At 38.3% G+C, this 22,644-nt stretch overlaps 1 protein-coding gene across 1 annotated transcript in view; it reads left to right on the top strand.

The window, feature by feature from the left end:
* LOC136866038 (RNA polymerase II-associated protein 1) overlaps positions 1-22,644 on the top strand; it is a 379,305-nt gene that overhangs the window by 94,152 nt on the left and 262,509 nt on the right. Inside the window, exons 3-4 of the mRNA XM_067142667.2 lie at positions 18,563-18,684; positions 18,758-18,869. Coding sequence (XP_066998768.2) covers positions 18,563-18,684; positions 18,758-18,869 — 234 coding nt within the window. The remainder of the gene's footprint in view (positions 1-18,562; positions 18,685-18,757; positions 18,870-22,644) is intronic.

Raw genomic sequence — 22,644 nt, 5'->3', positions numbered from 1 at the left:
CTGTGGAGCGCCCTACCGCTAGACAACGTGGCATCATGGTTTGGGGCGCTATTGCGTATGATTCCACGTCACCTCTAGTGCGTATTCAAGGCACGTTAAATGCCCACCGCTACGTGCAGCATGTGCTGCGTCCGGTGGCACTCCCGTACCTTCAGGGGCTGCCCAATGCTCTGTTTCAGCAGGATAATGCCCGCCCACACACTGCTCGCATCTCCCAACAGGCTCTACGAGGTGTACAGATGCTTCCGTGGCCAGCGTACTCTCCGGATCTCTCACCAATCGAACACGTGTGGAATCTCATTGGACGCCGTTTGCAAACTCTGCCCCAGCCTCGTACGGACGACCAACTGTGGCAAATGGTTGACAGAGAATGGAGAACCATCCCTCAGGACACCATCCGCACTCTTATTGACTGTGTACCTCGACGTGTTTCTGTGTGCATCGCCGCTCGCGGTGGTCCTACATCCTACTGAGTCGATGCCGTGCGCATTGTGTAACCTGCATATCGGTTTGAAATAAACATCAATTATTCGTCCGTGCCGTCTCTGTTTTTCCCCCAACTTTCATCCCTTTCGAACCACTCCTTCTTGGTGTTGCATTTGCTCTGTCAGTCAGTGTATTTCAATCTGATCACTATTTATACTTTGTACACTTGTGTTTACACCATCATCTCTATTTTCACTCTCAGACACACCTCTTCTCCATACAATTCTACTTCTTAATTTTAAATTATTAGATTCACTGCAACTCTTTCTCTTAACCATGAAATACCACAGTTTTAACATAAGCTGCATACCTAACTCTCCTGTGCATATCTAGGTTATGTAACAAATTTGAACCACATTCAGGCCCCATGTTGATGCAACATTTGTAACCCTAACCTATAAAACCCACAAGGTGAAATTTAAATAAGAAATAAATAACAACAAAAATGGACGCCACCTGCAAAAGATCTACAGGAACAAATAATTTGCTTGAGCACGAACAAACTCCACTTCCAAGGTGACGGTCATACAGCTGATGAATTCCCTAAATATACATCCAAACCACTCACTCTGCACATTTCACAAAAAGAAGAAAAGAAACACCATGCACATTATACGAACCTTTTGTCCCATCAAAGTCCCATATGCTAATTCCTACCAAGTAATATGAAGAAAAGGTAAGTTCTTTCCTGGATGTAAAGTTGAAGAATCACACAAACATCAGCATTCAAATATAGCAATATGAAGAAAAGGTTAGTAAGACCTTCCTTCCCTGATGTGAAGTTGAAGAATCATGCAAACATCAGCACTCAAATGAAAAAAAAAAACATCTCTGCTTTCAAAAATACAGATGATTTAGCAACAGATCACTAATATCAAAGTAACTGCTTCATTTTCCATAACAACCCAGATACTGGACACATGCTGTTCCTTCAATTCAAACGCAGTCATTGAAGAATCGCTAATTTTTCTCACTCCTCCAAGAATGATACAATAGTATTTCATGTTACTGTGAGCCACTTGATAATATGTTATGTTTCTGAATTCCTTCCAAAATACTATTCACACACGTGCACACACACACTCTCTACCTCCCCCCCTCCCCCCCGAACTCTTGAGCCCTTCAATGAAAATTCATGAAGACTGCAGTTCAATTAATATTTTTTAAAATTGCAATCCTTTAAAAACAGATCAGTTTAACAACATTTATCTCAATTCATTCAGTCCTTTTTTTAATACCTGTAATAGTAACTGGACTGACACGCATGGACTTAGATTAAATAACGTAAAATCTCAAGCTACAATAATTTCTCATCCTCGGCTTTGTTCAAAATCCATAAACAACTTCACTTTACCAAAACTCTAGCTACAAAATTCACCCATTGATTTCATTGAATCTGTCAAAGATCTAGATGTTATGATAGACGAACATCTTTCTTGGAAGCAGCAGGTTACCTGCATCTCCAGGAAAGTATTTGCGACACTTAAATCACTTAGAAGATTCTGCAACATATTTTCTCGAGTATTAAAAGAACACCTCATTTGCACTCTGGTATGACCTCATTTGGACTAATGTGACGCTGTGTATAACGACCTGACTGCTACTCTTAATGACAAACTACAACGTGCACAAAATGCCTGTGTTCGGTATATATGTGACCTACATTACTATGACCATCTTACACCTACGATGAACACAGTTGGCTAAAACTCAAGCAGCGCCGTAATCTTCATGCTTTATGCCTTCTTCATCGAATACTCTCCTCATGCTCACCTCCCTACTTCTTTAGTCAATTTCATCGCCTCTCATCCAATCACAGTTTTGGAATCTGATACACTCTTATTTATTCCACCTCACCGCACCACATGATACATACTCATTTGTTATTTCTTCGGCACGACAATGGTATACACTACCCGTCTCTGTCAGATAAACTTCACCTGCTAGTTTTAGGCAACTTTGTCATCGATACCTACTAAGTAATTGATGAAGTCCTAAATTGTTATTCGTATGTTATGGCAATCTTGTAGATGTAGCCTTCCTCAAATTACAGACTTTATATATCACACTGTTATTATTAAGGCTAAAAGAAAGTAGGTAATCATGTCATAATTGTGTAAATAATAATCTTCATCATCATTTTCCTTTTTTCCCCCTATTTTTTTATTATTGCTCTTTATCATAATATTGTATTGTTTAGTAGTTGCAAGATGTTTCAATTGTAAGTCTATTTACTTTAATTTTGCGCATGTAAATACTGTATTTTCTGGTTAGATGGAAGAGAGGACCTAATGGCCTTAATCTTGCCAGACAAATCCATTGTATTCTATAGTACCATGGCAACACATTTTCCTTTTTTTCTATTGTCATTGAAAGAGAATTATGCAATAACGTACAATTTTCAAATATCCGTAGTTAAGCAATTTACTATAAAACAACCCATAAATTAACATTACATAATTATCACAATTCATAAATAAATGTACATTTTCCTCCTATACACCTATATTTATTACAAATAAAAATCATACCATAACCACAAAAAACTTTTCCGTAAATCAAATTAAAGCTTCAATCCTTGTACTGATACAAGATGTTAATGTTATATATTCTTATTTTTTTTTGCTAGTTGCTTTACGTCGCATCGACACAGAAAGGTCTTATGGCGACGATGGGACAGGGAAGGGCTAGGAGTGGGAAGGAAGCGGCCGTGGCCTTAATTTAGGTACAGTCCCAGCATTTGCCTGGTGTGAAAATGGGAAACCACGGAAAACCAATTTCAGGGCTGCCGACAGTGGGGTTCGAATCCACTATCTCCCGAATACTGGATACTGGCCGCACTTAAACGACTGCAGCTATCAAGCTCTGTATATATATATTCTTAGAAAACAGTGTATCATACCCTACATTATTTACATTAGTGCCTATTTTATTTCATTTTACTTTCCTTTCCACATATTTTTTGTAATATACATAATATTTTTACTGTCCTTTCCAGTGTGATCCTCTCTTTGTTTATAATTTGACAATTGAACACATTTCTTTCCCCTTCTATTGTAGCTTTAGATTCACTGGTTCATGATATGGGTTATTGTAGTCACGTCCTAGTTTATAAACCATGGCAAAGGCTGAGTGGCCTAGTAAGTGGTCCCAAGAGTCGGAATATAAGTTGCTATGGAATAAGAGTGGGCATCTTGGTCATATTCTGAGTCATGGGCCTCCTTATGCTGAAGCGGTTAGTACTATACAATCCATTGGTGGTCCCTAACTCGTTCGAGGAGAGATTCTCACTGAGAGTATCTGTAAGTAGGGTAGTATCTGTAAGTAGGGTAGCATCCTGCTTCACAGAAATTTTTACAGAGCACGCTCAGAACATTTTAAGGAAGCCTCAGATCTATGAGAATAATGAAGTCCCACTTCCATTTGGCAGGTGAGGGACTCCTTGGAAACAGTTTGGCGAACGAAGTGGAAAACGATGGGGGAGCTATCAATATTAACTCTTTAGTGATGCGGAACATTTGAGTGCCGCTTGACCCAGAAGACAGAGGTGTGAGCACTAAGAAAATACAGTGATTTCTTTGAAAAATTCCCTTTGCAACTGTTTAGCTCAGATTATTTTCAAACATTTGCAATAGAGCTTCAAAAGAATGTAGTTTACATTCGTTGAATTCATATATATATATATTTACTTTATTGCCTATTAATGGAGAAGAGACGTTTCATATTTTATACAAAACAAAAGTGACCTTGCATTGTCATACATTGTTTCACAAATAATTAAAAGTGGGGTAATCATTTGCTCAGATACTTTGAAAGGAGTAACTGGAAACAATAGTTCAAAGATTCTTCTGCACAAATCCGAGGTTAGTTGGACGATTAGTTCGGGAGTAAGTGGTCGTGTACTTTGACATGCACACCTTCCACTCTTATCCTTATGTTACGTGTCTGCTCTCACTTCGCTCAGTTCAGTCTGGTGTAGTACTGTTATCATCTGATTTATTGAAACTTAAATACTTCACTTTTGTTCAGACTGCACTGTGCCATACTTCCACACCATGCAATAACGAATCTCAGAGTGACAGCGAGCCAAGTAATAACAAGTAGTAAGAGGGTTTAAGGCGTTGAAAGAATTATAGGAATCCTCACCAGATCATGTCAACATGCATATCAGCGGAAGGACTGTAATTTATACTATCAGTCTATGTAACAAAACCTTGTGTAGTACCGTAATACATACATTCATGAGAATGCAGCAGAAATATTTCTACCAGCTTTTTCTTTTTTTTTCTAGTTGCTTTACGTCGCACCGACACAGATAGGTCTTATAGCGACGATGGGGTAGGAAAGGCCTAGGAGTTGGAAGGAAGCGGCAATGGCCTTAATTAAGGTACAGCCCCAGCATTTGCCTGGTGTGAAAATGGGAAACCACGGAAAACCATCTTCAGGGCTGCCGACATTGGGATTCGAACCCACTATCTCCTGGATGCAAGCTCACTGCCACGTGCCCCTGACAGCACGGCCAACTCGCCCGGTTGTCTACCAGCTCATGTATCCGTGCTTTGCAACAGAATTCTACATTGTATACACAGTCGTTAGTAAAACACTTTTATTAGATTGCGTTGCTCTTAGCGTTACCCGAGAAACACCACGGGGAGATCGCCATACGTCATTTCTTGTGTAAAGTCTGGTTTGGGCAGTTTTTATTAAAATGGCAGACCCCATTTTGTACTGCCAGTCACAGTCAAGTTTGGGAATTTGGATTATGACAGCAGCCTCCCTTTCCTACTTCCACTCACATTTGAGTTGGGGAATTTCATTAGAATGACAGGTTCGTGTTTCCTACTGCAGTCACAATCAAGTTTTGGAGTTTTCATTATAATGGTAGGCCCCTTTGCCTACTGCCAGTCACATTCGCTTCAATATACAAAAAGACAGAGAAGTGGCCAGGTGTGTTTGCATGCGATGGCTATGAATCCAAGCTCTGCATTCAGGATATGCATGGGTTTAAACTCCACTGTAGGCTGTCCTGAAAATGGTTTTCTGTGGTTTCCCATTTTTACTTCGAGGCAAATGCCTGGACAGTTCCTATTCATAGGCCACAGCAGATTCCTTCTACCTCCTTATCCAATTTCGTTCACCACCATCATTCGTTTCATCTTCATTAGATCCTCAACTCAGGTTTGCATCAAGGAGGGCATCCTGCCATAGAACATGCAATGCAATTTCATCTCGTCTCATCCTCAACCTCATATCAGGAAATGGGGGTAGGCATACATGTAATCAGTATACAAAATGTTATTGTAAAGTTTTAGATGACACAGAAATCTGTTTTACAAGAAAGCCTCTGTCTGGTGGCATCCTTTTCCCCACCCTTTGAATATGCTCAAGAGTGCTTTCGCTTCATGGTTGATGTTTGCATACCTCTGACTGAAAAGTTATATTCATCTTTTACCAGATGAACAGCAGAAGTGCATGTTCTGCAGCAGTTCTGGACAGTCAATTAGGTTGGAATGTCTTGTATAGGAAGGAAATGTCTTCAGTGTTTTTCCTTGTTTCCAGAGGATGGAGGCCAAGCAGATTCTATGCCTGTGTAAGGGTGACTTCTCTGCAGTGATAACCCAAGCAAATTCCCACCCTGCCTGAACCTTTTCTGTACAGCCTGAAACTTATGACATAGTGTAATTTAGAGTAAAAACAATACCATAGAACAGTACTCAAGCCTAGGCAGCATGTGCGTCAAGTGTTTGTGGGTTAAATTCATGTCTTGAGGAGCACGTTAGTAGATGAACAAACTTGGAGGCTTTTGCACACATAGAATGAATGTGCTCATCTGGATTTAACTTATGTGTTAGAAGAACTCCAAGATCTGACACAACAGAGGAGCGATTCATATTATAGTTACCTAATGAATATTCAAAATGCAGTGGTTCCTTTGTGTTAGAAAAGGCTATACAAGTGCATTTGTCATGTATAGCTTTATATTGTTGGACATGTACCAGGTCTCATCTGCTTTTAAACTGTATTATAGCACTGCTCAGTCATTGTAGGATTCTATTTTTTGAAAAATCTTAATGTAATCTGTGAATAGAAGATAGTCTGCTTTGATGGTCATGACTGTGTCATTTATGAATATGTTAAATAATAGTGGTCTGTCACGACTGCAGGTCAAGATGGCCTTCCATCTTTTATTACGGAGCGAACGGGCTCGAGCGAGTGTTGAGCCGTGACCTCCAAGGGAGAGGGATATTTAAAAATATATTAAAATTCAAGAGAGTGTATCCCAGCGTCAAGAAATAAACAGTGCTTCAAGTGTATAGTGATATGAGCAAGTGAGTGATAATTCTATTTTGCACATATTGATGCATAAAATTCAATATGAAAGTAAAGCTTGGTGGAAACAGAAGTGAGTGCAGTGTAGTGAAATATTGTGTCAACACCTAGCTGTCACCAAACTTCAGGTAGGGCCATGTACGTCACGTAAACTTCAAAGGGAAAAACGCAGTGCTGTGACGCTATAGAAAAATATATTGTTCTATTAACTTGCAGAGGCCTTGCATAGACAACACCCTTAAAGTGGTACGAGGGCCACGAGAGCCAATCAGCTCGCAACACATCGGTATTATGAAGTAGTAGGGGTTGATTTTGGGGAAGAATGCTGGTAACTTCTAGAAAGACAGACTGGATATTATAAGCTCGAGTTTTAGGGCGTTTCGGAGAGAAACCTGGTAGTCATGGTGAAGTTCATATCGGGGGAAGCTCTGCAACCACGGCCATGTACATATCAAGGGAGAAACCGAGAGAGGCTCTGTTCATATATATGAGTGGAGTCCATACAGGGATTTAAATGAACAGGAGTATAGTGAGCAGGGAATACTTAGATTTAAAGGTGGTTCGCTTCTCATTTAGAAGGCCAAGTGTTTGAGTCTGTGGAACTACATTTCTGTTTGAATAGTTAACCAGGCATCCAAAGCTGTATTGGTGTCTGCAAGAGGGAAGAAAGAAGATACCCAACCAAGCTAAGTATTAGCTGTATTTAAGAAACTAAAGAGTGGGAGTGTACTTCAAGATATTTTCAAAGGGAACTGAAAAGACTTAGTTTCAATAATTGATTTGTGGATAGGGAGTTCTCTTAGTAAAGACCAGAAAAGTATAGCTTTGTATATTTTGTAAATATGAAAAGTGTATGTAGAACTATTAAGATTTTTTAAATACATGGTGACATTTTTGGTAACAGGTCAATCTGATTTGTTGTGTATTGCTCGTAGAATCAAACCCAAGTCCCCAGCCTGTCCAGTCCTTAGAATCATGATATGGTCTTAGGTATGAGCCCTGGGGCACACCTGAACTGACTGAGAAATCGGACTACAAGTTGAAGAATTTTACAATTAACTGTTTGACTGGAGTATTCCTCGGATAACATAAGCTTTGAGTTGTACCAGAAGGATTGAGTGACTCACCTTATCAAATGCTTTAGTTAGGTCAGAAATCTTCCTTTAAGTTGCTTATAATATCTGAACACAGCAAGGATTCTATTTTGCTTTTTTTCCAGAGCAGTGGATTTTTTAGAGGAGAATTCATGCTGCATTGGTGAGATGACACCCTTAAACAGAGGACTCATCTTAAATAATACTAGTATTTCACACATTTTTACTAGGGCAGACTGTCATGACAGAATGATTTGATATCTTGTATGGGACCACCTTATGTATGGGCCAGTATAAGCTATCTTCAATACTCTTTGAAAAATCCCTATTTGAAGTGACTCATTAAATACTTTTTGAAAAAGGTTGTGTACCAATATGGTACAATGTTTAAGAAACTAATCCTGATATTTCATTTGCTTATTTCCAATTGTCTACTCGCTAGTGGGATGAATGATGTCTTTCAGTTTCTTCCAGTATTCTAGGGTTTTTATGAATATCAAAGGTCGCTGAAATAGCTTTCAAGGCTTATCAGTGTCGAATGTCCTTTTTGTTTTCTTTTGTTACATTCTTCTCTGATCAGATGCCAATGATTGGTTCTGGGGTGCTGCAATCCTTGTAATGAAATAAGATATAGAAGGTCACTAAGTCATGCTTTGCACATATATTAAAGAGCAGTAAAGAAAAACAATCATAGAAGCATTTATACTGAAATATCAGTTTTTTGTTGTTTTTCATCTGACTATGTCTTTGGATCCATCATACAGAACTATGAGTCATTCAGTTCCTGTAGATGAATCATAACTGATGGCTTTTAAAATAATGAAGCAGAATAATTTACTCTCTGTTTTCAAAAATTTCAAAATACCTAAAAAATAAACTGTTCATATCAGCCAGTTGTTTTTGAAATTAAAACTTATGCTTTTTGTGGGAATTATTTTTTTAAAGTGGAATCTATCTTCACCTTGCTGTCTCTTGTTTATCCGATGCAAGAGTTTTGATGCTATTTTTCTGATTGCTTCCTCTTAAAACAGATGATTTACACTCATCACGGCTTTCTTTTAGGAAATTTACTGATGGTGGAACCTCTGTGGAGAGCCTTCCCTCTTTGTCAAAACAGTAAGTTTCTGCCAGGGTGCAGACTGTTCCCTAACTGGTGCTACTGTAAAAATATGATAAAGCGTTTTGTATGAAATATGATAGAAAAAGGAAATTCATTTTTGTATACATAGCTCGAACACCTTCTCGGAAACAAGTTTGAACTCTTCTGGATATATTCCTGCAGTCTCATGCCGGACGAGTTTCATTTCTTCTATTGTGTGGGTACTGAATTTCTATTCTTTGTGTTTTAGATTTCCTCTCAAATAAGTCATATTGTGTAGGAATTGGGAGTTGTGTGACAAACTCTCAAATTTTGTATGATGTACCTCTCTGAAATCACAATATCCATGAAAAGTAATGGAGCTGGTAATTTTTTTTCCCACTAATGGCACACTAACCAACCTATTCATCATAGAACATAACTTTATGGACATGTGGCTTCTTAGATCTCTTGTGGTAATTATGTGGGTTACCGGTAATTTATCCACATATTTGGAACCAAGACTCATTTGAAAGTTCAAAGGTTGTGGACCCACTAATCCCTGAGTCACCGACCAGAAAAGACCACTTAACAAAAATCACTTCTTTCTGAATGGAAAATTTTCTCTTTCGGTTGTTCTTCCTTTAGCTGACAAATGCCTACACTGCCTGGTAGCTAATTAGCCCTTTATATCTACCTTGTAGTGGAATAGCAAGTAAGAGTATTCTTGACGTGTGATCTGTACAATAAAGAGAGTTATTATAGTGTGTAAGATAAATCTTTAAAATTGGTAAATTTTACTGGTTCAAACAAACAGATCTGGGGCACACGGTTCTTTAAGTGTCTTGGTCTTCCAAGATGGTGCTGCCCAGCCAGATGATCTGTAAATGTTGGAATGTCACATTGTCAGTTAGACGACATCCTCTGTATTACTTGTAGAGGTCTGCACTAGCCTAGATTCTTCAGCCTAGTCCAGTCCTGCTTGAACTGAACCCAAATCCAAGTCCACCTCATCATCCCGTTGTCGACTACTTCACACAGAATATGTTTTAAACAAAAGTATTTAGTCATTGACAGTGTGGACATTTATTATTATTATTATTATTATTATTATTATTATTATTATTATTATTATTATTATTATTATTATTATTATTATTATTATATTTACGTTTACGGCCGTTGGGATTAAACTACTTTCAAAAAATAAATGAAAAGAAAACATGCTTATTCTTGTAAAAGTACAATATAATATCAACAACAAAAATAAAAGATAAACTTGAAATAATTGGTTATAAAACTTAACACGATGTTACAGTTTCATTTTTCTGGAAGCCTTTTCATAGCCCAAAACTTTAGCATCCTTTCTCTGGCAGCCTGTCTTCTTTCTTCTGTCCACCCACAGTTAAGTTTTGGTTCATCATGGAATCCCTGGAATTTGTTGATCACTGACCTAAACTTTGTTTGGTCTTTTAAATTTATTCCCACCTGTTTGAGATCCTTTCTCACCTCTCTGAACCATTTGTCCGACACTTCAGATCTGCTGTCTAGAATTGTGAAATCCTTTTCATTAGTCTCTTCTCATCCATTCTAAATAAATGCCCATAGAATTTAAGTCTCCGTTTTCTCATGGATTCAGTTAGCCTTTTATTGTCACAGTAAAGTTCCTCCCTTCCTCGCAGCCTATACTGTCTGTCCACAGTCTTTGGACCCATTATTTTGCGAAGGATCTTTCTTTCAAATTTCTCAGCTTCTCTGTATCCTGCTTTCCCTGTCAGTTGGAGGCATTCACTAGTGTATAGACATTCCGTTTTAACAGCAACGATAATAATAATTACTATTATTAAAATTAATTATAATTCATTGACCAGAAAAAGCCATAAATTAATTTGTTTGTTCCTTTACCAAGCCTGTGCCTGATCCAAGTCCAACAAGCATTGGTCAATTTAAGTCCAATCCCATGCAGACCTCAATCAAATTGCTTGATTTTCGTGACAGAGACCTCTGCCTCTTGTGCCAGACAGCTCCTGAACTGGTCTCACGAATCTTAGTGGAACCCGTTCCATTCCTCGGTCCAGAATTGAAATTGCAAGTGACTAATCTCATGTTTTAATCCGTATTGAAATCTGTTGATATACAATAATAAAGTTTTATTATGAATCCACCTGTTCAATACATTATAATGTTGTCACATTTAAAATAACTTCATTAGTTAAAAAGTTATATATGGGACATGTTTCGCTCCTTTATAGAGCATCATCAGCCAAATCTGAATCTCGAATAATTGTTATTTACGTAAATAATGACTTAAGAACTATTAGAACATTTTTGACAAACTTAAAACTTATTCTATTAGAATATCATAAAATATAAAATCTTTGTATCTATGTCTATCTATGTCCCTCCAATTGCTGTGGTGACTCACCACATAACCTCAGAAAACTCCAAACCGACAAACAGCAATTGGAGGGACATTCAACAAGATAAACCAACCAGCAGCTTTCAATACAAACGTTGATTTACGTCCCTTTCAATCATCCTTTTCAAATCCATTAGTTCAACGAACGGTCATTGACATCTATAAGAACATATCGAGTGATATGAATAAACCGGAGACGTTACTCTTGTCTCGTAAATATTAAGACATGTCTCAAATGTATATGAATAAAAAAGCGATGTCTCAGCAGTGACCTTTGCTCCTTGAGACACAACTCGTTAGCGGATTCTCTCGGAGACATGTCTCCAAATGTATATGAATAAACTGGAGCTTAGTCTCTCTGAATGGAGACTGGTCTCAGAATTTCTTGAGCCAGCCCAGTAGGTGACTCAAGGCGATAGTGATCAGACTGAAAACGTGATGGCGGAGTTTATGATGGTTTTACAACGGAGAAGAAAAATTTATATAAAGTGCGAAGAGATTCTCTAGAACATGATTATAAAGATCTCTACCGTTTCCGGAAAGAAAATGTGGAATGGTTAGCACAACATTTTCTGGAGCCAATACATGAGACAAGAGGTGGAGCTCTTACAAATGAGGAGAAAATGAAAATTGTTTTGCGTTACCTAGGTGACCCCGGGTTTCAAAGTGGTGTGGCTGAAGATATTGGTGTCGACCAGAGTACAGTTTCCTTGACGTTCTGGCAGGTAGTTAGAACAGTTAGGTCACATGCAGAAACCTGGATAAAATTTCCCATAACTATTCAAGCATTAGAAAATGCAAAGATTCAGTGGCAAGAAAGATATGCATTTCCTAATGCTATAGGAGCAGTTGACTGCACCCATGTGCTAATCAAAAAACCACACATACATGGAGATGAATATATTAACAGAAAGGGGCTTCCCAGTATAAATGTGCAAGCTACGTGCAATTCTAGAGAAGAATTCACAAGTGTAGACGCCGCCTGGCCAGGATCTGTACACGATGCAAGAATATGGAGGAATTCCACTGCATGTGCAATAATGACTGGCAATCAAGCAAATGCACTTATTCTGGGTGACGAAGGATATGGCATAGCACCATGGCTCATGACACCTTTTCAGAATGTTAACAGTCCAGAACAGAGAGCGTATAATAAATGCATTACAAAGGAACGTGTTATAATAGAAAGGTGCTTTGGGCAGCTGAAGCAACATTTCCCAATCCTTCAAAATAAAATAAGACTACCAGTAGCAAAAGTGCCTTCAGTTGTCATCTGCTGTATTATATTACATAATGTGGCTAAACATCTTCAAGTACCTGATGACGAAGTGCAGAACGAGGAGGAGGGAGAAGCAGCCGTAGCTGGGGTGGTCCGGGACGCACTTGTGCGGGAGAGGGGACAGGAAAGAAGAAATGCCATTGCACGAGTAATTCATGGTTTGTAGGTGAGTGCAAATTTAATTTTTATTCATATAACAATAATGATAAAGATGATGGTGATGATAGCCATTAGCGATAGGATTTACATGCGTCATAAAGTCTAAAATCTTCAAAATCACACGAGAAATATGCAAAACCGTGCAACATACAATTCTGAAAATGATTTTAGTAATGAATTATTAAATTAATCTTAATCTATTCCGCATTTGTGATTTTTTCTGTACGTTGACATTTTTTCTGTTCACAAAATACGACTAACACTTTATAAATAATTAATTCACAATCATGGAAAACACCTAAACAAAATATGTTTATGTTTAAAATATGATAAACAATTCTTCAAGGCTTTCATTATTCACTTTTTCCTGCTCCTTAGCTGAATGGTCAGCGTAGTACTCTTCAGTTCATGGGGCCCGGGGTTCGATTCGCGGTCGGGTCAGAGATTTTAACTTTAAATCCCCAACAATCCTGAATCTCACACACAACACCATCCTCCTCTACAATAACATGGCAGATGATACCCATCCTCGGCGGATGATCTGCCTTACAAAGACTGTACCAGGCTAGAAATAGCCACACGAAATTATTATTATTATTATTATTATTATTATTATTATTATTATTATTATTATTATTATTATTATTATTATTATTATTATTATTATTATTATTATTATTCACATTTTGATATCTGGAAGGATATTTTTTAAGTCTGAAAATTATCACTCTATCACATGTTGGCCAATGGTATTGAACAAATGTGTATCCTTGGTCCTGGTGCAAGCTATCGGCTTTAAGTGCCGTAAAATCCCCTGCCCATGCCTTTTTCGATTGCACTGTTTATAAGTTTATTTAAAAGTTTCAACCGGCGGCTCGTGCCCTTGAGAAAAATATGCTGCAACTAGTTTCACAACATTTAACAAATTCGCATAATGACATTATTCGGCCAGCGATTTGCTGCCTCTATGAGTGCTGCTCTTTCTCAACCATCGCACCGAAATCTCACTTGCGCCGAATACTACAAGGGAAGCATTTGGTTTGGATCAGACAGATTTCGATGAAACGTCGATGAATAGTCAATCCACCTGTCTTAAATTTATTGCTGATATTCACTTTGTCATAAAATCAACGACGTTGTTATAATTAATTGCTAAAGAACAGCTGGGTGGTTTGCAGCTGTATTGATTTCGCGTATGCACTGTAGAAATGCACTAATAGTTCTATTTTAAAGTTACATTAAACAGTGCGCTTTAGACTGAAAATTAGATTTTGAGAACATGAACAGAATTTCTTTCTCGTTAAACCGATTTTACTAACATGCACAGTATAAAAATATTAGGCTTTTAATACTACTTTATCGTTTACAATTGAAGCTAAAATATGTAATATGAAATCTTAGTCATCTGTATATAAACGTACATGCTATAAATAGCCTTTTATTTTCAAAGACGAGTAAACTTTCGGATTCTTGTAGAGTCATTCATTTTTTCACACTGCGGGTAACCTATATAACAACGGCAGGCATGCAGCGATGTTCTGATGTCTTAATTGATCATCCTACCATGTTTCATTGAATTCGCTGCCATCTACACACCACGTTCCATTTAAAACTGGAGCAAAAATTTACTGTCAATAAATACTGGTACGAAAATACTATTTCACGGCTATCACCATTAAGTTCCGGATGTCTTAACTCATCATGTTACTAAGTTTCATTGCAATTGATCCGGTCACAAATCAAACAACTCCCTTGTTAGTTCATATTCGTTTATGAATATGGATAGCATTTTGTTTCTAAGTTTTGAAAGTTTGCAATTTAGACAGTTTATGCAACAGCATATAGGTATTGGTAGTATATTATATACCGGGTGAGTTGGCCGTGCGGTTAGGGACGCGAGGCAGTGAGCTTGCATCCGGGAGGTAGTGGGTTCAAGCCCCACTATCGGCAGCCCCGAATATCGTTTTCCGTGGTTTCCCATTTCCACAACAGGCAAGTGCTGGGACTGTACCTTAATTAAGGTCATGGCTGCTTTCATCCCACTCCTAAGCCTATTCCATCATCGCCATAAGACGTATCTGTGTCGGTGCGACGTAAAACAAATTGTAACAAAAAAAGTACATTATAGGCAGAAACACCTATAATGGTGAAGAATGAAGTACGAAGTGTGTGCTAAAAAGACTTTGAGTGATTGTCAATGACCGCAGAAAATCATGCATATGAATGTGGATCCTAAATATGATGATAAATACACTGTAACTTCTTACAAAATATCTTGAAGGAAATTTACAAGAAACGAAACCTAAAATTAGTCGTTATCGCACTAAGGTGCAAGTATACCAAAGGTACGAGCCACTACGTTTATGTAAACCTAGAAAGAATTGAAATAATAACTGTAGTGATTATTGAATATTGATAAGTACGAAAGGTATAGTTTGCAGAAAAGGCTCCCAAGTGAAATACAACTGAACAAGAAAAAATGGCTGTCAAGAACTATTCTAAATGAAAAAAATATCGGTGGGTGTTCCATTTCGGTTGTACTTGTTTGTTCTGCTCTTTTCTCCCTTTCATGTAAAAGATTTTCCATTTGCAATTGTAAAACCTGTTTTTGCACTGAAATAAGTTCTTCTGTTTTTTCGAGAACACACTGTCGCTTTTCAATCTTTTTCGCTTGTAAATCTAACACTTTCATCTGTTTCAACAAAACCACTCTTTGTAGCTCTCCGATTGTTAAGTCACTCGTCAGATCAGTTTAGAATTCTTCTAGTTTTTTCTTTTTAGGTCTGGATGGTCCTCTACGTGTGACATCAGCTGAGTTATGCGGCGACGGAAGATGCTCAGTGGGAACGTCCTCCAAAGGAAGGTCGGGAGACACAACATCACTTGTCGATGCGCCGTATCCCGCAGCATCCGCTCCTGAAATATAACAAGACAGATATAATTTTGAAATAAATGTAATTTAACTACTAGTAAATGTGCAATCATGACTTATAATTCTAAAGTTGTTCATTCTTACCTGGTATTTTGGCAATAGTCGGGTTTGTATCCGCCTGCATCATGTTTAGGAGCTTTTTCTCCCAATCCCTGAGCACAATAGGCTTATTGCCCGTTCTTTGCAGATCCGTTTTTGTTTTCAATCTGCTTTTCATGTTTCTTACTTTTTTTAAAATTTGAGCCTCCGTCAACTCGATATTTAAGAGATCACGGCAACGGTCACGTATGCGACCTATTGCGGTGACTTTCCTTCTGCGCGTTTCGGGAAGTTGAGATTTTGAGAAGATCACTTCGCCATACTCTTGTACAATATCGATAAAACGAGCCTGAAACTCCACACTTTCTTCCTCCATCGCCATCGTTTTGAAGTAAACTAAATCAGAAGAAATTTAAAGGACGTAGGCAGAGCATGGGGCACTTAAAATATTTTTCTTATTAGGTTGTGTCTGTTTATACAGCTACGGTGTCAGGTGACAGATACCAGAGCCAGTGTGCGAGACTAATCTCAAGCGGAAGGAGACAAGTCTCGTTAGTGAGAAACAAACTTTATTCATATAGATGACGAGTTCTGTCTCGCAAGTGACTTCCGTCTCAATCCTCCTTCGAGACTTGTCTCCGAGTTGCATCTCATTTTTATTCATATCACCCATTTTTTCAACAGCATTCGCCGAGGTCATATGACAACAAGCATTTAAATTTCTTGAAGACCAACATTTATCCTGTTACAAGTTCAATCATCAAATTGACGATAAATTTGAATCTTTATAGACTCTTATCCACAAGGGATAAATAACTTTTTTACCAGATCTCATTGCCAAGAAAATCCTCAAATTTAGCTCCTAAGATTGATTTTCACGTCTTTCTAAGATTTTGTACATGATATATATATATATTTATTTTATTTTATATTTTAGTACTCTTCCATAATTTTAATGTATCTTCCTATTAAGCACATGTAATAAAGCCATGTATACAAAGATTTTATATTTTATGATATTCTAATAGAATAAGTTTTAAGTTTGTCAAAAATGTTCTAATAGTTCTTAAGTCATTATTTACGTAAATAACAATTATTCGAGATTCAGATTTATCTGATGATGCTCTATAAAGGAGCGAAACATGTCCCATATATAACTTTTTAACTAATGAAGTTATTTTAAATGTGACAACATTATAATGTATTGAACAGGTGGATTCATAATAAAACTTTATTATTGTATACCAGAATTGAAAGTCCAGAACTGGCCAAGTATCGAACCTGGGACCTCGGGTAGGAGGCACACATGCTACCCCTACACCTAGTGTTTTTAGCAGCAATCAACTTGCAAAATAATAATTTCAATGCTGAGGTATGCACCATACAGAGTGGTTGTAAGTTAATGTGCATTATTTTAAGAATTCTACACAGATTTAAACCAATGTACCTTAGTAAAAATTAGCCCACCTGGTGGCCATGATTGTTAAGGCATCGAATCTGCAGGGTCTGACACCATAGTTAGTCGGTTCAAATCCCGTTGGAAAAATCTCACCAATCAGAATGTTGGCTGGTAGGGTGGAAGAGATAGTGGTGTGCAGAGTCTCATCACTGGATTGCATGCTAGAAGCCTGGAATCGGTTCCGGACCTCTCCGCAATGCTCGTGTGGGGTAGGGGCATGATGCAGTTCATGGTGACTTGTCCGTAGGGTGGGGGTGTGGGGCCTTCAGCAGGCAGTTGGTTCTCTTTGACGGGAGTGGCCTGTGTGCTGGCACCGGGTTTCTCCCTCTCCCTTCCTACTATTATATATCACGTCATTTATTTCATCTCATGAAGTTTTCTGATGAGGTTGACGTAAGGAAGGGCATCTGGTCATAACAACTCACTGCAGAGATTCATCTCACTTTGTACCCTACCCCATACAGGAACAGGACAAGGATTGGACATACATACATTTTACTGGTTCGAGAAAATTTGTAGTTATCATCAAATTATTAATATAATTTATATGTCCAGTTCTGTGACAATGGTCAGCATTGTAACCTTCGGTTCAGAGAGTCCCAGGTTCGAGTCTTAGGTGGGTTGGGGATTTTAGCTGGTTCTGGTTAATTCCTTTGGTTTGGGGACTGGATATTTTTGTTTGTCTCAGTACACATATCTTCATACGCTGTACATACAGCATATGCCACACTACCAATCACTACAAAAACACTCCTCCATATTAGGTTGGTGCCAGAAAGGGCATCAGGATGTAAAACTAAGGTAAATGCTCATGTGTGCGACAGTTTGCACCCACAAATCCACCAGGTCATGGGGAAAGTGATGGTAAGAGAAGATTGAATAAATTATTTGTTGCCATGTGTTTCCTTACCTGAGAAAGATTCTGCACTGTGTTCATTGGCAAACCGTAATGAGCATGTATTTCAAACTGCAAATTAAAGAACAGAATGGAATTAATTTTACCACTGCATATAGAATCTACTCTGGGAACTTCTGTGAGCTCAGCTTAGTACTATGTAAGTTTACGAATGTTTTGTTAGGAGGTTGATTCTGTCGTATGAGGAATAACCATGTTTTTTAACAGCTCGGTGCATGTAAGTTGGGAACTGAAAAGAGCTTGTAGGATAAATTTTTCTTCTGATGGCAATTTGCTAAATGAATTCCCTGTATCTGCCTCTTTTCTCTTGCTGTGTAAATATTAGGAAATCCTTGAGTTGATTTGTGTAATAAATCACTTTCCTTTTCTAGATTCTGGGCTGGCTGTCCTTGGTGAGATTAAGGAGAAAAATATTGCCTTTGATGTTAATGTGCCAATTCCAGTAGCAACTGCTGAAGGAGGATTTCCTGAGGCCTTCACTCGGGACAAATCAGTAAGTATAGCTGTACTATAACCAATTTCTTCCTTCTCTGTAATTTGAAATAAGAAGATATATTTCTTTTCAGTTGACTAATGTGGGGAGGAGTATATTTGCACAGCAGCTTGCCAAGCAGCAAGGAATTGAGTCAATGGAAGTGGAACCTTCCTCATCTCATGAGCCTAAAAATCAGTCATTTGGTGAGTCAATATAATATAAAGACACGATAAACTGACATCTCTAACAGAGAGCAAGAGTAATTTCATAAAGTCAAGGTTCATAATTGAGCTGAAAATGTTGACCCGTTTGCTAAATACTTCCTGAGGTCCATGTTTTAAACTCTTCCTGATGTAGTAATGATATAGTGTAGCTTGGAATTGGTAATCTTGTAATCTTGCATTAAACCAGAATCATCTGCCATGTATGGTGAATATAAATATAGCCTTCATTGTTAAAACAAAACATGACCTTGAAATTTGTACCATCAGTAGCAGAGGGAATAATAGACATCACATGCAGAAATGAAGTACCCGAGATCACTGCTCTAGAAAACATTCAGATGTGCGAGGCTCGGTTTGTATGATATCCATATATTTGCTCCTGATTTGATTGATTGATGATTGATTGATGATTGATTGATTGATTGATTGATTGATTGATTGATTGATTGATTGATTGATTGATTGATTGAGACTCTAAGGAGAGATCCTCCTGGAAGCCGCAGCAGTCTCTGTGGACCTGGCACCCTCCGCAGAGCGTGGCCCCATTCAAGAAGGACTTAAACTTGTCGCAGGATTCCGGGATAAGTGGACCCTCCTAAACACCACATTTCTCGGCAGGGTGAACTTGCGAGATTCGGTGCTGGGCTCTTCCCTGTTTGTTCGCCGCTACTAAGGGAATCTTGATTGATAAATTTCATTTTTTTCCCATTTTTTTTATTCCGTATTGATAGTCACCATAAGTCATAAATGAAAGAGAAGTTCCACCTAATCAATACTATTTTATTGTCACATGTAGGACCGGTTTCGATCTCTGAAAAGGTCATCCTCAGCTACACTGAATTGCATTTACATATTATGCCTCATCTCTCATCCATTTCTGTAATCGGCTTGATGTTAGGTGCTCGAGGAACAATACCTGCATTTTTTGTCAACTTCTGCAATACCTTTGGGCTAAATAGAGATTTTATCTATAACATCGCCATTACCACACTCAAGAAGTCCATCATGATCTTCAAGAACCATGCTTGCGGACCTCAAATAAATGTTTGACATGCCTCACTTGACTGCCTACATTTAACATCATACGAACACATTATCTATTGTATCCACATCCATTATTGTTGTGAAGGTACTCTTTGTCTTTGGGCAACCTGCAGCTGTTGCAGGAAGATTGTATAATAATAATAAATAATTGGATAATCTATTTGTTTGACGTTGATTAATGTTCTAGAAATTGTTCACTTTTTGAACCCAAGGTCGTTAATGGTGGCTCTTTCCTTTCTTATGATGGTGAATATCTGCAAGTTGAAATGATTGAATTAGAAATTCTGATTGAAATAAAAGTTGAATACTAGTGTGAGTTCTATGAAATTTACTTACTGCTGTGGGGTGGTTGAGATGTTTGCTGTTTGGCTGTCTGTCGCGTATTGTACCTTGTACTTCTGATAATGTTGTCGGCCGTTGTGGAGGGGTGTGTGGGGGAAGCCTTGTTGTGTGTATGGGTGGGGCCGGGCGTGTCCGCTGTCTGCGCTATGGCTTGCGTATGACGCTGTTTGTTAACTAATTTGATGTAATCATTCTTTACAATTGGGATAATTTTATTAAATAAAATGTTGGTTTTCTCAGTTAGTTTGTTGATATTATAATTGGGATTTGTATATTGATCAAATGTTATGTATAACTCCTCGTATATATTAAGCAAATCCTTGTTAGCTTTTCTTCTGCTTAACCCTGGACCGCGCGCGCCACTCCGTATCACGCTACTGTGCACGCGGCTGTGTTTGGACCACACAACGTAGTTTGGCAACTTTCTCGTACATTATGTGAATTTTATCATTCTTAGGTTAAGAAAATTTATTGAAATAATTGAAAGATGTCGTGTATTCTAAAAAGGCAAAAATATATACACTTAATGAAATTGAACATGTTTTAGAGAACACACAAGTGCAAGTCAAGAAATTCAAACACGGGACTCCTCTACATAGAGTTATGAAATCAAATACTGTAGTGGATTACTGTTTCCAATGAAATGAAGTACATTTAGTTTTCATCTTCAGCTTCTTGACTGCACTCTTTACAGGTAACCTTATGCTGACTATGATTGCGGCACGCATTTCGACGACATAGGTCACAGGTAACACCAGTCTTCATATTTTTGTGCTTTCCACAAATGAAGCATATTTTCGTTTGTGATGTACACTTCATAGTCTGCTTGGCTTCACGAAACTTCGATAAGAATACCTGTAAATCACTTGGAAGAGACAAAAGCTGAGCTCTTTCTTGGAGATTTACCTCCATCAGACTGTCCCAATTCAGTGAGATATTTCCTTCTCACACAATCCTTTGATGGGCTGTTGGCCAGAAATATCTTGTACGAGTTTATACCTGCAATATTGAGTTCACGGAGAAACACTACAAGAGGCCATCGCCTGGTTTTCCTTGCTGTTGTATGTGTAGAACACATCTGATCAACAGTATCTGTGCCACCCTTGGTCCAATTATAGTCAACGATGACAAATGGTTTATTAGTTGTGGGATCGATTTCACCTGTGTCATGCATAGTTGATAGAAGAAGGACAACTGTCTTCTTTTTCGTCACATAGGACACTAGTGTCATATCAGGCTGGAATCCAAACATGCTAGAGTCCACCTGGCGAGATTTGTCCATTAGAAATTTGGGAGGTATTTCCCTTTTTTTTTAGTGTCCCGATGAATGTAGTCCTTGCTCCAATAGGTATTCGGCTAATGGAATGGTACTATAGTAATTATCAGTGGTAACATCCCTATGTGAATTCTTCATTGGGTCATTTAGTCTTTTGACGATGTCCATCGGTTTGTTGGAACAACTGTAAGGACCTTCGGCTTGTTTGCCACAGTAGAGTTCCAAATTGAATGTATAAAATGTTCTACTGTCGCACAGAGCATGGAATTTGAGCCCATACTTAGCTGGTTTTAGAGGCATATACTGGATAAATCCACAGCGGCCACAGAAAGCTACCAACATCTCACCAATTGTTACAAACTCCCCTGGAGAGTAGGAAGCCTGACAATTAGCAACAAACTTCAGATGGAATTCCCTGATTGCTGCTAATCTGTCTGTCGCAATTCATACGTTTCTAGTACTTACGTCATCAAAACGCAAACATCTCATCAAAAACAAAAAGCGCCTGAAGCTAAAATTTGCTCTCGGGATTATCATTCCGGTACCATCTCGTGACCAAAGTTCTAAAGTATCTGCACGGTTGCCCTTTTTAGTTGCAATAACAAATAATGGCCCCAAAAGTGCCATAATCTCGGTATGTGTAGTATCCTTGTAGTCCCTACTTTGCGATTCCGGATTCTTTGACCGACACTTGGCAACGTAAATGTTAGTATATCTTACGATATTATCAATCATTTCTAGGGAAATTATTTGCAGGAAAGCATCCATCGGTGTTAGAGTGTTTCGTGCATGTGCTTTTGGCCCGGGAAACATCTTCACGATATTTTTCGAACGGGTTCTAGAATCATTCAGAACCACAAGAGTACTTTTCCAGATCGTTTGACCATCCTTTGCAATATAAAATCTGACGTCGTTGTACCCCGTGTCCTCTTCCATTGGAATATCACTCGTAATAGATTGTGCAGAGTCACTAGAATGATCATCATCTACGAACCCTTCTCCTTCAAAATCAATGTCACTTTCGAAATTACAGTCACTGTCTACTCCGTCTTGCTCTGAGAGTTCCATAAGACACTGTTGGATGTCATCAGG

This window comes from Anabrus simplex, chromosome 1 (assembly GCF_040414725.1).
Source record: "Anabrus simplex isolate iqAnaSimp1 chromosome 1, ASM4041472v1, whole genome shotgun sequence".
In the NCBI taxonomy this organism is placed as follows: domain Eukaryota; kingdom Metazoa; phylum Arthropoda; class Insecta; order Orthoptera; family Tettigoniidae; genus Anabrus; species Anabrus simplex.
This window is presented reverse-complemented; position numbering and strand designations above follow the sequence as displayed.